The sequence below is a fragment of the Chlorocebus sabaeus genome, chromosome X, assembly GCF_047675955.1.
Source record: "Chlorocebus sabaeus isolate Y175 chromosome X, mChlSab1.0.hap1, whole genome shotgun sequence".
NCBI lineage: Eukaryota > Metazoa > Chordata > Mammalia > Primates > Cercopithecidae > Chlorocebus > Chlorocebus sabaeus.
In genome coordinates, this window is record NC_132933.1 from 14089188 (window position 1) to 14103038 (window position 13851).

At 51.4% G+C, this 13851-nt stretch overlaps 1 protein-coding gene across 1 annotated transcript in view; it reads right to left on the reverse strand.

The window, feature by feature from the left end:
- Positions 1 to 13851, reverse strand: part of LOC140710902 (uncharacterized) — a 15727-nt gene continuing 1876 nt past the window's right edge. The window contains exons 2-5 of the mRNA XM_073013820.1: positions 9293 to 9411; positions 6196 to 7865; positions 5581 to 5982; positions 1 to 5502 (exon numbers count right to left, since the gene is read on the reverse strand). Coding sequence (XP_072869921.1) covers positions 508 to 5502; positions 5581 to 5982; positions 6196 to 7865; positions 9293 to 9411 — 7186 coding nt within the window. The 3' untranslated portion in view covers positions 1 to 507. The remainder of the gene's footprint in view (positions 5503 to 5580; positions 5983 to 6195; positions 7866 to 9292; positions 9412 to 13851) is intronic.

Sequence of the window (13851 nt, forward strand, 5' to 3'; positions counted from 1 at the left end):
TTTCTTACATAAGCCAAGCAAACCAGGTATGTATCTTTAGTTTCAAGAACAACAAACTAAAGGGCCTGAGTAAAGCAAATATTAACAAGCCTTTACTTTGTTCCACTATTTAAGTGCAGAGTTCCTTCACAGTTTCAAGACAATTCCTACAGCAATACCACATTCACCTGTGACACATCACAAAATGAGGCAGAAGGTTTTCCCAATGTGGTGTGTTTGTGTGTGTTTTTGTTTTTACAAAATATCAAACTGTTACTCTTAAACCAGATAAACAGCAATACACGTGTGACTAATATTCGTAAACTAAGATTCTGAAGCTATTTAAACCTGTAATTAATAGGAAAAGCATTTGAAAAATACGCAAAAGGAAAACAGGTAAATCCCTTAACCACCCATATGGAACAGAAGTGCAAACAGCACTGTGTTCTCCCCAGCTTCAGCCAGGCCCTCCACCACTTAGAAACTCGACTGCCCTCTTCAAACTCAGAGGGAAGAATCCACCTGACTTCACTCAGAAGAGAAGCTGGGGGACACGACACTGGAGCTTGCACTGTCTGTGGCAGTGGAGTCATCTGTGGTGTCAATTAGGGCCTGGGCTCTCTCTTCCACATCTTTCAAAGCATCCTTGTACGAGGGTGGGAAGGAAATAGGGACGGTATTGTTGAGCATGGCCAAAAACTCTACTACTTTCCTCTTACTGGTTTCTGAATGAGCTCTTGGACCCCACAGGAATTCGTAACGTGGAGGAGCAGTGTTGGGCACCTCCCGGTACTCTAGGTAATGTTCCTGCACCCAAACTTTAGTGAGGAGCTCCCTGGGCTCCCCAAAGATAAAGTGCTCCCTCCCAGCACGCACCCCTATTCCACTCAGCACATCCCAGATGACCTCCTCAGAGGCACAAGTGCCCTTCATGAAGATGATACTCAGAACAAGAAACAAGAGGTGGTTCTGGGGCACGCCCTGCTCATCACTCACACTCCCCTCACAGCTGAGTGCTAATGTATTTACAAAGACGTAGGAGTCTTCAGGGTCTACCTCTGTCAGGGAAATGCCAAAAAGAATCTCTATGAACTCACGGGCTTTCCTGAAGATCATAGGAAAGTAGCCCGTGTACCTGTTGATGACATTCGTCACCATCTCTGCCTTTGTGACAGGCTGCTTCGCTTGATATTTGAGGAGAAGAAACCGCACCAACTCGTCCACCTTTTCATCCAGTGTATAAGTGAACAAGGGCTCGCTCTCTATCAAGGACTCACTGTCTGTCAAGGACTCGCTCTCTAGCAAGGTGTCTGAGGTGCTTGTATCTTCATCTACTGGGCTGCTGGACTCTTCACTGAATGGGCTCAAGGAAATGGAGGAGGAGGAGGAGCTCACAGAACTCTGGAGAGGAGACTGGGCAGGCCCCTCAGGAGGACTCTGAGGACTCTCAGGGGAACTCTGGGAAAGACTCAATGAAGTGGAGGAGGAGGAGGAGCTCACAGGTCGCTGGAGAGGAGGCTGCGCAGGCCCCTGAGGAGGACTCTCAGGACTCTCAGGAGAACTCTGGGAAAGACTCAATGAAGTGGATGAGAACGAGCTGACAGGTCTCTGGAGTGGAGACTGGTCAGGCCCCTCAGGCAGACTCTGAGGACTCCCATGGGGACTCTGCAGAAGACTCGCTAAAGTGTAGAAGAAGGAGCTGAGAGGTCTCTGGAGAGGAGACTGAGCGGGCCCCTCAGGGGGTCTCTGAGGTCTCTCCGGGAAATTCTGGGGAAGACTCAGTGAAGTGGAGGAGGAGCAGATAATCACAGGACTCTGGAGAGAAGACTGGAAGTCCTCCCCCTGAGGAGGACTGTGAGGAAAGCGGAGAGGAGACAAGGAGACCTCCCACTCAGGAGGACTCTGAGGTGTCTGGAGAGGAGACTGGGGATCCTTCCCATCAGGAGGACACGGAGGAATCTGGAGAGGAGACAGGGAGGCCTCCCTCACAGGAGGACTATGAGGATACTGGAGAGAAGACAGGGAGGCCTCCCTCACAGGAGGACTATGAGGATACTGGAGAGAAGACAGGGAGTCCTCCCCCTCAGGAGGACATTGAGGAATGTAGAGAGGAGACAGGGAATCCTCCCCCTCAGGAGGACTCTGAGGTCTCTGGACAGGAGACTGGGAGTCCGTCCCCTCAGGAAGGCTCTGAGGACTATAGAGGGGAGACTGGGCAGGCCCCTCAGGAGGGCTCTGAGGACTCTCAGGGAAACTCTGGGGAAGACTCAACGAAGTGGAGGAGGAGCAGATGGTTACAGGACTCTGGAGAGAAGACTGGAAGTCCTCCCCCTGAGGAGGACTATGAGGAAAATGGAGAGGAGACAGGGAGTCCTCCCACTCAAGAGGGCTCTGAGGAATCTGAAGGGGAGACTGAAAGTCCTCCCCCTGAGGAGGACTATGAGGAAAGTGGAGAGGAGACAGCGAGTCCTCCCACTCAGCAGGAATCTGGAAAGGAGACTGGAAGTCCTCCCCATCAGGAGGACACGTATGAGTCTGGAGAGGAGTCACAGAGTCCTCTGACTCAGGAGGACCCTGAAGAATCTGGAGAGGAGAAAGGGTGTTCTCCCCCTCAGGAGGACTCTGCGGAATATGGAGATGAGACAGGGAGTCCTCCCCCTCAGGAGGACTCTGAGGACTATGGAAAAGAGACTGGGAGTTATCACCCTCAGTAGGGCTCTGAGGAATCTGGAGAGGAGACTGGGGAAAACCCTCAAAAGTACTTTGAGAACTCTCAGGGGAACTCTGGAAAAGACTCAGTAAAGTGGAGGGGAAGGAGGAGCTCACAGGAATCTGGAGAGGAGACTGGGGAAAACCTTCAAAAGGACTTTGAGTACTCTCAGGGGAACTGTGGAACAGACTCAATAAAGTGGAGGAGATGGAGGAGCTCGCAGGATTCTGAAGAGGAGACTGAACGTCCTCCCACTCAGGAGAACTCTGAGGTGTCTGGAGAGGAGACTGGGGATCCTTCCCATCAGGAGGACACGGAGGAATCTGGAGAGGAGACAGGGAGGCCTCCCTCACAGGAGGACTATGAGGATACTGGAGAGAAGACAGGGAGTCCTCCCCCTCAGGAGGACATTGAGGAATGTAGAGAGGAGACAGGGAATCCTCCCCCTCAGGAGGACTCTGAGGTCTCTGGACAGGAGACTGGGAGTCCGTCCCCTCAGGAAGGCTCTGAGGACTATAGAGGGGAGACTGGGCAGGCCCCTCAGGAGGGCTCTGAGGACTCTCAGGGAAACTCTGGGGAAGACTCAACGAAGTGGAGGAGGAGCAGATGGTTACAGGACTCTGGAGAGAAGACTGGAAGTCCTCCCCCTGAGGAGGACTATGAGGAAAATGGAGAGGAGACAGGGAGTCCTCCCACTCAGGAGGGCTCTGAGGAATCCGAAGGGGAGACTGAAAGTCCTCCCCCTGAGGAGGACTATGAGGAAAGTGGAGAGGAGACAGCGAGTCCTCCCACTCAGCAGGAATCTGGAAAGGAGACTGGAAGTCCTCCCCATCAGGAGGACACGTATGAGTCTGGAGAGGAGTCACAGAGTCCTCTGACTCAGGAGGACCCTGAAGAATCTGGAGAGGAGAAAGGGTGTTCTCCCCCTCAGGAGGACTCTGAGGAATATGGAGATGAGACAGGGAGTCCTCCCCCTCAGGAGGACTCTGAGGACTATGGAAAAGAGACTGGGAGTTACCACCCTCAGTAGGGCTCTGAGGAATCTGGAGAGGAGACTGGGGAAAACCCTCAAAAGTACTTTGAGAACTCTCAGGGGAACTCTGGAAAAGACTCAGTAAAGTGGAGGGGAAGGAGGAGCTCACAGGAATCTGGAGAGGAGACTGGGGAAAACCTTCAAAAGGACTTTGAGTACTCTCAGGGGAACTGTGGAACAGACTCAATAAAGTGGAGGAGATGGAGGAGCTCGCAGGATTCTGAAGAGGAGACTGGACGTCCTCCCACTCAGGAGGACTCTGAGGAGTCTGGAGAGGAGACTGGGGATCCTTCCCATCAGGAGGACACGGAGGAATCTGGAGAGGAGACAGGGAGGCCTCCCTCACAGGACTATGAGGATACTGGAGAGAAGACAGGGAGGCCTCCCTCACAGGAGGACTATGAGGATACTGGAGAGAAGACAGGGAGTCCTCCCCCTCAGAAGGACATTGAGGAATGTAGAGAGGAGACAGGGAATCCTCCCCCTCAGGAGGACTCTGAGGTCTCTGGACAGGAGACTGGGAGTCCGTCCCCTCAGGAAGGCTCTGAGGACCATAGAGGGGAGACTGGGTAGGCCCCTCAGGAGGGCTCTGAGGACTCTCAGGGAAACTCTGGGGAAGACTCAACGAAGTGGAGGAGGAGCAGATGGTTACAGGACTCTGGAGAGAAGACTGGAAGTCCTCCCCCTGAGGAGGACTATGAGGAAAATGGAGAGGAGACAGGGAGTCCTCCCACTCAAGAGGGCTCTGAGGAATCTGAAGGGGAGACTGAAAGTCCTCCCCCTGAGGAGGACTATGAGGAAAGTGGAGAGGAGACAGCGAGTCCTCCCACTCAGCAGGAATCTGGAAAGGAGACTGGAAGTCCTCCCCATCAGGAGGACACGTATGAGTCTGGAGAGGAGTCACAGAGTCCTCTGACTCAGGAGGACCCTGAAGAATCTGGAGAGGAGAAAGGGTGTTCTCCCCCTCAGGAGGACTCTGAGGAATATGGAGATGAGACAGGGAGTCCTCCCCCTCAGGAGGACTCTGAGGACTATGGAAAAGAGACTGGGAGTTATCACCCTCAGTAGGGCTCTGAGGAATCTGGAGAGGAGACTGGGGAAAACCCTCAAAAGTACTTTGAGAACTCTCAGGGGAACTCTGGAAAAGACTCAGTAAAGTGGAGGGGAAGGAGGAGCTCACAGGAATCTGGAGAGGAGACTGGGGAAAACCTTCAAAAGGACTTTGAGTACTCTCAGGGGAACTGTGGAACAGACTCAATAAAGTGGAGGAGATGGAGGAGCTCGCAGGATTCTGAAGAGGAGACTGGACGTCCTCCCACTCAGGAGGACTCTGAGGAGTCTGGAGAGGAGACTGGGGATCCTTCCTGTCAGTAGGACACGGAGGAATCTGGAGAGGAGACAGGGAGGCCTCCCTCACAGGAGGACTATGAGGAAACTGTAGAGAAGGCAGGGAGTCCTCCCCGTCAGGAGGACTCTGAGGAATGTAGAGAGGAGACAGGGAATCCTCTCCCTCAGGCGGACTCTGAGGATTCTGGAGAGGAGACTGGGAGTCGGTTCCCTCAGGAGGGCTCTGAGGAATATAGAGAGGAGACTGGGCAGGCCCCTCAGGAGGACTCCGAGGACTCTCAGGGAAACTCTGGGGAAGACTCAATGAAGTGGAGGAGGAGCAGATGCTCACAGTACTCTGGAGAGAAGACTGGAAGTCCTCCCCCTGAGGAGGACTGTGAGGAAAGCGGAGAGGAGACAAGGAGACCTCCCACTCAGGAGGACTCTGAGGAGTCTGGAGAGGAGACTGGGGATCTTTCCCGTCAGTAGTACACGGATGAATCTGGAGAGGGGACAGGGACGCCTCCCTCACAGGAGGACTATGAGGATACTGGAGAGAAGACAGGGAGTCCTCCCCTTCAGGAGGACTCTGAGGAATGTAGAGAGGAGACAGGGAATCCTCCCCCTCAGGAGGACTCTGAGGTCTCTGGAGAGGAGACTGGGAGTCCGTCCCCTCAGGAAGGCTCTGAGGACTACAAAGAGGAGACTGCGCAGGCCCCTCAGGAGGACTCTGAGGGCTCTCAGGGAAACTCTGGGGAAGACTCAGTGAAGTGGAGGAGGAGCAGATGGTTACAGGACTCTGGAGAGAAGACTGGAAGTCCTCCCCCTGAGGAGGACTATGAGGAAAGAGGAGAGGAGACAGGGAGTCCTCCCCATCAGGAGGACTCTGAGGACTATGGAGAGGAGACTGGGAGTTGTCTCCATCAGGAGGACTCTGAGGAATCTGGAGAGGAGACTGGACAAAACCCTCAAAAGTACTTTGAGAACTCTCAGGGGAACTCTGGAAAAGACTCAGTAAAGTGGAGGAGAAGGAAGGGCTCACAGGAATCTGGAGAGGAGAATGGGGAAAACCCTCAAAAGGACTTTGAGTACTCTCAGGGGAACTGTGGAATAGACTCAATAAAGTGGAGGAGATGGAGGAGCTCGCAGGATTCTGGAGAGGAGACTGGATGTCCTCACCCTCAGGAGGGCTCTGAGAAATCTGGAGAGGAGACAGGGAGTCCTCCCCATCAGGAGGACTCTGAGGCTTCTGGAGAGGAGACTGGGAGTCGTCGCCCTCAGGAGAACTCTCAGGAATCTGGAGAGGAGACTGGGAGTCCTCCCCATCAGGAGGACACATATGAATCTGGAGACGAGACAGAGAGTCCTCCCACTCAGGAGGATTCTGAGGAATCTGGACAGGAGAAAGGGCGTTCTCTCCCTCAGGAGGACTCTGGAAAGGAGCCTCGGAGTCCTCCCCCTCAGGAGAACTCTGAGGACTATGGAGAGGAGACTGGGAGTTGTCTCCCTCAGGAGGACTCTGAGGAATCTGGAGAGGAGACTCGGAAAAACCCTCAAATGTACTTTGAGAACTCTCAGGGGAACTCTGGAAAAGACTCAGTAAAGGGGAGGAGGAGGAGGAGCTCAGAGGAATCTGGAGAGGAGACTGGGGAAAACCCTCAAAAGTACTTTGAGTACTGTCAGGGGAACTCTGGAACACACTCAATAAAGCGGAGGGGAAGGAGGAGGTCACAGGAATCTGGGGAGGAGACTGGGGAAAACCCTCAAAAGTACTTTGAGTACTCTCAGCGGAACTCTGGAAAACACACAATAAAGTGGAGGAGGAGGAGGAGGTCACAGGAATCTGGAGAGGAGACTGGGGAAAACCCTCAAAAGTACTTTGAGTACTCTCAGCGGAACTCTGGAAAACACTCAATAAAGTGGAGGTGAAGGAGGAGGTCACATGAATCTGGGGAGGAGACTGGGGAAAATCCTCAAAAGTACTTTGAGTACTCTCAGTGGAACTCTGGAAAACACTCAATAAAGTGGAGGTGAAGGAGGAGGTCACATGAATCTGGGGAGGAGACTGGGGAAAACCCTCAAAAGTACTTTGAGTACTCTCAGCGGAACTCTGGAAAACACACAATAAAGTGGAGGAGGAGGAGGAGGTCACAGGAATCTGGGGAGGAGACTGGGGAAAACCCTCAAAAGTACTTTGAGTACTCTCAGCGGAACTCTGGAAAACACTCAATAAAGTGGAGGTGAAGGAGGAGGTCACAGGAATCTGGAGAGGAGACTGGGGAAAACCCTCAAAAGGACTTTGAGAACTCTCAGGGGAACTCTGGAAAACACTCAATAAAGTGGAGGTGAAGGAGGAGGTCACAGGAATCTGGGGAGGAGACTGGGGAAAACCCTCAAAAGGACTTTGAGAACTCTCAGGGGAACTCTGGAAAACACTCAATAAAGTGGAGGTGAAGGAGGAGGTCACAGGCATCTGGGGAGGAGATTGGGGAAAACCCTCAAAAGGACTCTGAGTACTCTCAGGGGAACTCTGGAAACGACTCAGTAAAGTGGAGGAGAACAAGGAGCTCGCAGGATTCTGGAGAGGAGACTGGACGTCCTCACCCTCAGGAGGGCTCTGAGAAATCTGGAGAGGAGACAAGGAGTCCTCGCCCTCAGGAGGACTCTGAGGATTCTGGAGAGGAGACTGGGAGTCCTTCCCCTCAGGAGGACTCTGCAGAAGACTCGGGGAGTCCTCCACCTCAGGACGACTCTGACGACTCTCAGCGGAACTCTGGAGAAGACTCGGCATCCCAGCAGCAGGCATCTCCTTGTCCCCTGGAGAACGTAGAATCAGAGAAGAGGATGAAGATGAGAAGGAAGAGGAGGAGGAGGAGGAGGGGAATAAAAAATGGAGAGAGGAAGAGAAAATGGAGGAGGCTTCCTCCCCTTCCTCATGTGGGGGATCCTCTGCATCTACCAACTCCAGTATGAAATTTGGCTTCTGGAAGCCTTGCTCAAAGCTGGGGCATGGAAGGTTTGGAGAGAGAGGCACCATGAATATTGTTCAGGAGCAGCATGGTAAACGTGTGAGCACGAATGGGTATGATAGGATCCCACAGGACTGAGGGAGAGAGGGACAGTGCCAGTGGCCTCAGCTGAGAAACTCACCCATGATGGCTCTGACAAAGGCCGGCTGACAGCTCTTCTCTTACGGTGTGCTCTAGGGCCTCACAGGTCGCCTGTCTTCCTAGGAGGTTTGTCTCCTGGGAACCTGTAGGAGGATGTGAGAAAGCACCTCAGGGCACAGCTAGCAGGCAGAGTCTGAGGCACCAGGAATGACAGTGGGTGGCTACGGGCTGGGTGCTGCCAGGTCTGCCCTGTTTCTGGGGGTAGGGCCTTTGGTACAGAGTCAGGCTGTGCACTCACCTTGACTCCTGGCAGCGCCTGGGCCTCCTCTGCTGTGGTGCTTTTAGGATGTATGTGTCCCTCACACCCAGGTCTTCAACTCCTGGTTCCTGGAGCACCTGCAAGAGGAAGTGAGGGAGACCCTCCAGCTATGACGTCAGCTGCGGCTGGCCAGACTCCCAGAGTCCCACAGTTCTGAGGTTCGTGGCCCCCTCAGCATTCAGTTAGCATTGTCACATGTTCTCAGACAGGGCCAGGCCCCCAGCACTCTGCTGGCCTGAGGCAAAACCTCAGGGCAAACTCCACAGCGCTGAGAGCAGTGGGACGTAATGAGGTGGCAGCCACCTCCCAGCACTCTACCACGGGGGTGATCCGGGTGGCCTCACTTCTGATGCACATGTGACCCCTCAGTCCTCACTCTTGTCCCCAGCAGGGTCTGGGAGTCTTCCCTCTGCCGGCTGGAGGCAGCTCCCCGTGCTGACTTGCCAGGGGACCCCCAGACCAAGGCCTCCCCTTCCCCGTCCCCTACACCCGTCACCCAGCAAAGAGAGGGTGGCCGCTCAGCCTGAGCCGACTGGGAAGCTCTACGAGGGCTGATTTGAGGAGCGGGGTGGGAATCTCCGGGAAACCATCCTCTGAGGTGGGGGTTCCCCCGGTCCTCCTCAATGTCTTCCTATTTATTCCCCAGAGGGCCGGCATCTCCTCCCTTCCTCTGCCGTGAGGACCCGTCCCTCAGCCCTCGGCTACCATCTTCCTTTCCGCGAACTACAAGTCCCACGACAGGGGTACAGCAAGCCGGGCCGGCTTCTCTCTGTGGTGGGGGGGGGGGTCCCTCAGTTCTCCCTCGGGGTCCTCACCTTGAAGACTGGATAGGTTTAAGACTCTTCCCTCTGCTGACCTGAGACGAGCCTCGTCACAAAATACCTCAGGTTCTTCAGCCTCCCAAGATGGATGCCGGAAAGTACATCCGGGAACCCTGCGGGGGATGATCAGGACTGACAGCAGGGCTAGCGTGGGGCGGGGCCTCCTCTCAGAGGAGCAACCACCCCCCACTTGTCAACCTCCTTTCCATCCCTTCCTTCCCACCTCCAGGATGTGCTCCTGCCCTTCCTGCTCACTCCCTGAGCCTTGCCGGACTCTTCCCTCCCACCTCCCCAGTCCTTGACACTCACACCCCACCTTTTCCCAGGGCTGACAGCAGGGAGTGGCAGGGTGCAGCCTGTGCCTCCCCTCGGTGTTGGGAGGTCGCTGTCCTTCGACAGAGTTCTCTTCTTGTTGAGTGGCCAGCCCTGGGACAGCTCCCTCTGTTTAACTGAAGATGCCCTCCTTAGAGATAATCTCCCCTCTAGCTGACTCCCAAAGTGGAAGTCAGAAAGTTGTAAATCTGGGGACCCTGATGGGCTCCTCCAGAGCTGGCAGCAGGAACAGTGACAGGACAGAGGGCACTACCAGTCATGGATGTTCCCTTCCTGCCCTCCTGAGAGGCTGTACCTGGACTCTTGAAATGGCCTAGGCTCCCTGCCTCTGTGCATCTGAGTCTTTCACCTCCGAATAAGCCCCTCCCATCCCTGAGACCTGCAAGGTGCAAGAGAGGTCGAATCACATCCCTCCACAGGGGGTATGGCCTCCCAGGCCCCAGGTAGGGCTCCTCTGCCCTCCGTCTGAAATAGCGTGGGAAGGACCCTCAGTCTTCCTCAACCTATTATTACTGACACGGCCTCCATTCCCTCCCTCTTCTCTCCAGAGACTGTTTTTCAAATCAAGGTTCCCATTTCCATGAAACCCCCAAGAGGGACTGGAGCACCCTTGCATCTCTCCCTACTGGGCCTGCCCAAGGCCTCCTAGGAGTGAAAACTTGTTTTTGGGGGTCCTCCTGTGTCCGTAGTGGGGTAGCTCACCACTCCGTCCTCTGTATCAGCCTGAGGATGCCGGGAAGGCCCCTGTCATGATCTTCCACTCTCATGATCTGAACTGAGACTCACCTGAGCACAGCCTTGTCCTCTTTCTCCCCCCTAAGATGTCAGGGGACACCCCTGTGGGTCACCATGCCTCTGGGCCTCCCGGGGATGACAACAGGTGGGGAGCTGGTTTCTGTGGATCCTCCTCTTTGTGGGCAAGAAGTCTCTGCAGTTTTCCCTCAGAGGCCTCATCTGACTACTGGCTGCTCCTGGGTCTTCTATCCTTCCCAAGATGACAGTATGACACAGGGAAAAAATTAATGTGACTACCCTGAAGAAAACTGTAAAACACTACGTCACCATGGTGATTAAATTAACATCATCAATGACAAATTGTGTTGGTAGTATGTGCCTTCGGTATGATATGATAAGAATGGCACTTGTTTTCAAAATCAAGTGAAGTCTCAGTGAACTGGCACAGCCAAAGGGCATTTAAAGAGACATGATGAAAAAATGTAATGGAGTATCCGCAGGGGATCCTGGGACAGAAAATAGATTTTCAAGACAAGGAAATACATGTGAATTAAGTATGTTTGTTAATAAAGAAAGGATGTTTGTATAGGAATAGTACCAGCTCTTTTTTAATAACCATGTGTTAACTTACTCGCCTCTGAGATAATCCCGTCTCCAAATAATGCCACATGTTAATTTCAACATAAGACTTTAGTGGGGATGCAATTGAATCTGTAATAGTGGAAAGGGAATTGGCAGATCTATATGTATATTGTTACCCATGTGTAGTTATAAACACAGACATAAGCTCGTATATGCATAAATTTTATTTTAAAAAACACGTCTTTCTCAAAATTCTAAATCAGCTTTTAAATGTAAACACCACATGGTTAATTGTGGAAACTTCTGACTAGGGGGCTGAATTTCGGAGGAACTTTCCAAAGGGGAGAATTGTGATTTCTACCTCCTTTTAAAATATTTGCAATAAAAATATATGCAGTATTTATTTGTAAGGAAAGTATTGAAATAAGCCTAAGAAGAGGATGATGAGCAGTCTAGGAGGCAGATAAAGTCACAGTAAGCTCATGGAACAACAACAAAACAGCCTTGATTTTTACATGACTTAACACAACAAGTTAATTTTTTGTACAGAAATTCTGATTTTAGTTGGCAGGGTGTTATGGGCTGAATTTTGACTCTCCCCCAAAGTTCATCTATCCAAGTCTTCAAACCCAGTATCCCAGAACGTGACTGTATTTGAAGATAGAAACTTTGAAGAGGTAATTAAGGTAAAATGAGGTCTTAAGGTCAGGTTCATATTTAATATGACAGGTGTCCTCATAAGAAGTGCAGATTATGATACAGACACAGAGACCGAGGAAAAATCATGTAAGAATTCAGTGAGAAAGTGGCCATGAGCAAGCCACAGAGAGGCCGGGGAAGAAATCAAACCGGTTAACATCTTGATCTCAGATATTGACCTTCCAGAAATGTGAGAAAATACATGGGTATTGTTGAAGTCACCCAGTCTGTGGTTCTGTGTTATGGTATAAGAAACTAACCGACAGCGGGTCCTGGCTTTCACCTCAGCCAAGAATCCAAGCTGCTTTCACCTTGTAGCTCCATGTCACAACAGATGTTAAGCGCTGAACAGAAACGAAAGCATGGGAGGGGTGCACTGGCTTCTGTCTAACTACAAATGAACCAGCCAGGAAGGTGAGCTAGACAAGATGGAGACGGGTGCTTGTCGTCTCTCCCATATGTTATTATGGTGCTTAATGAAAAGCAACTATTATAATTGATGACAGGAAGTCTCTTCATAGCTTGGAATTGTTTCTGGGAATGTCCGCATAGCCTTGAAATCTTCCAACTTTTTCTTGCACCTACGAGGTCACTGGTGGTTTCAAATACAGGATTACATCCAGTTTTAAAACAATTCTGTAAGTCTTGGCAGGGAGGGTCAACCTTATTCCCTCAATAGCACTTGGCACGGTCCTTTTTTTTTTTTTTTTTTTGAGACAGAGTCTCGCTTTGTTGCCCAGGCTGGAGTGCAGTGGCCGGATCTCAGCTCACTGCAAGCTCTGCCTCTCGGGTTCACGCCATTCTCCTGCCTCAGCCTCCCGAGTAGTTGGGACTACAGGTGCCCACCACCACGCCCGGCTAATTTTTTGTATTTTTTAGTAGAGACGGAGTTTCACCGTGTTAGCCAGGATGGTCTCGATTTCCTGACCTCGTGATCCATCCGTCTCGGCCTTCCAAAGTGCTGGGATTACAAGCTTGAGCCACCGCACCCGGCCGGCACTGTCCTTTTAATAACCTATATAATTTCTTCAGGCTGAGAATTCTCTCATATTTTTGGTGTATGGTAAATAATCTACCCTTTGAGCCTCTGCTACCCTGCATATGACAGAACATTCCTGAACAGCTATACATGTGCCTGTGGCTCACTGCAAGCCAGGATTTTCCTGTGGAGCAGGTACACACACAAGAGATAGTGGAAGGATGTTTAACTATTGTTTATTTCTCATCAGAGCTGGCATGTCCCCCAAAGTACCCTTGTCAACTCCTAGACAGTCTTCAAGATTTTGTTATTGTTTTTGCTTTTTTTGGAAATTTGCCTTCTTATAGATCATTTACAATGTGATGTCTATAGCCTTTCCTCATCCACAAAGTTTATGAAGGAAATATTGGCATGTGATCATCTACAAAAGCTTATTCATCTCTGTTTGTGTCCAGTGCCCTGTTTCAAATAATGCATCTCATTAAAATCATACTACAAGTATCAAATATTAGGAAGATTTCAAATAAGCTATATCTGACCTTAGGATTACATCCCTAAAACCCATATATTATGTGACAAGTCAGATTTCACTCTGCAGCCTATTTGGTAATACGTTGATCATGTGTTGAAGATGCCCAGCCTAGGTATGGAAATGTCACTATCCAAAGTGAATAGTCACATCGAAAGGCCTTTATCACAGAGGAACCAGGAAGAGGGATGGATGAGTCAGGGAACTTCTGCAGGGAGTAGGAATGGTCTATCTCAGGGGAAGGCCAGGTGCTTCTAGGCTCTTGCGCTGAGAGTTGAGCAGCCACCTCCAGGCACTCTACACCAGGAGAAACAGGGGCTAGTCTCATATCTATTCTGGTGCACATGTGACTCCTCAGTCCTCACACTTCAGAAAGTGAGACCGTAATGAGAAGTTAGTCAGGAGGCCGGGTTCCAGAGTTGCGCAAGAGAGCACACAAGGGAGATCAAAAGGAGGGGCAGGGGCTGTAATGGGAAAAATTGCTGGGGATGGACAAATCTGCCAGCACCTGGACATTCAGCTCTCAAGAAACCTAGGGCTTAGAACAAGAGGACTTTAGGTAAAGAAAGCCAATAATGTTCCCTGAAGTGTATTTTATTCCCATTTGACCTTCCATCTTGCTGCCTAACTTAATACCTTAGCCACACAGTTCATCTTTATTTCACCTGAGAGCCATTAAGAAGTGTGAAAAGAAGT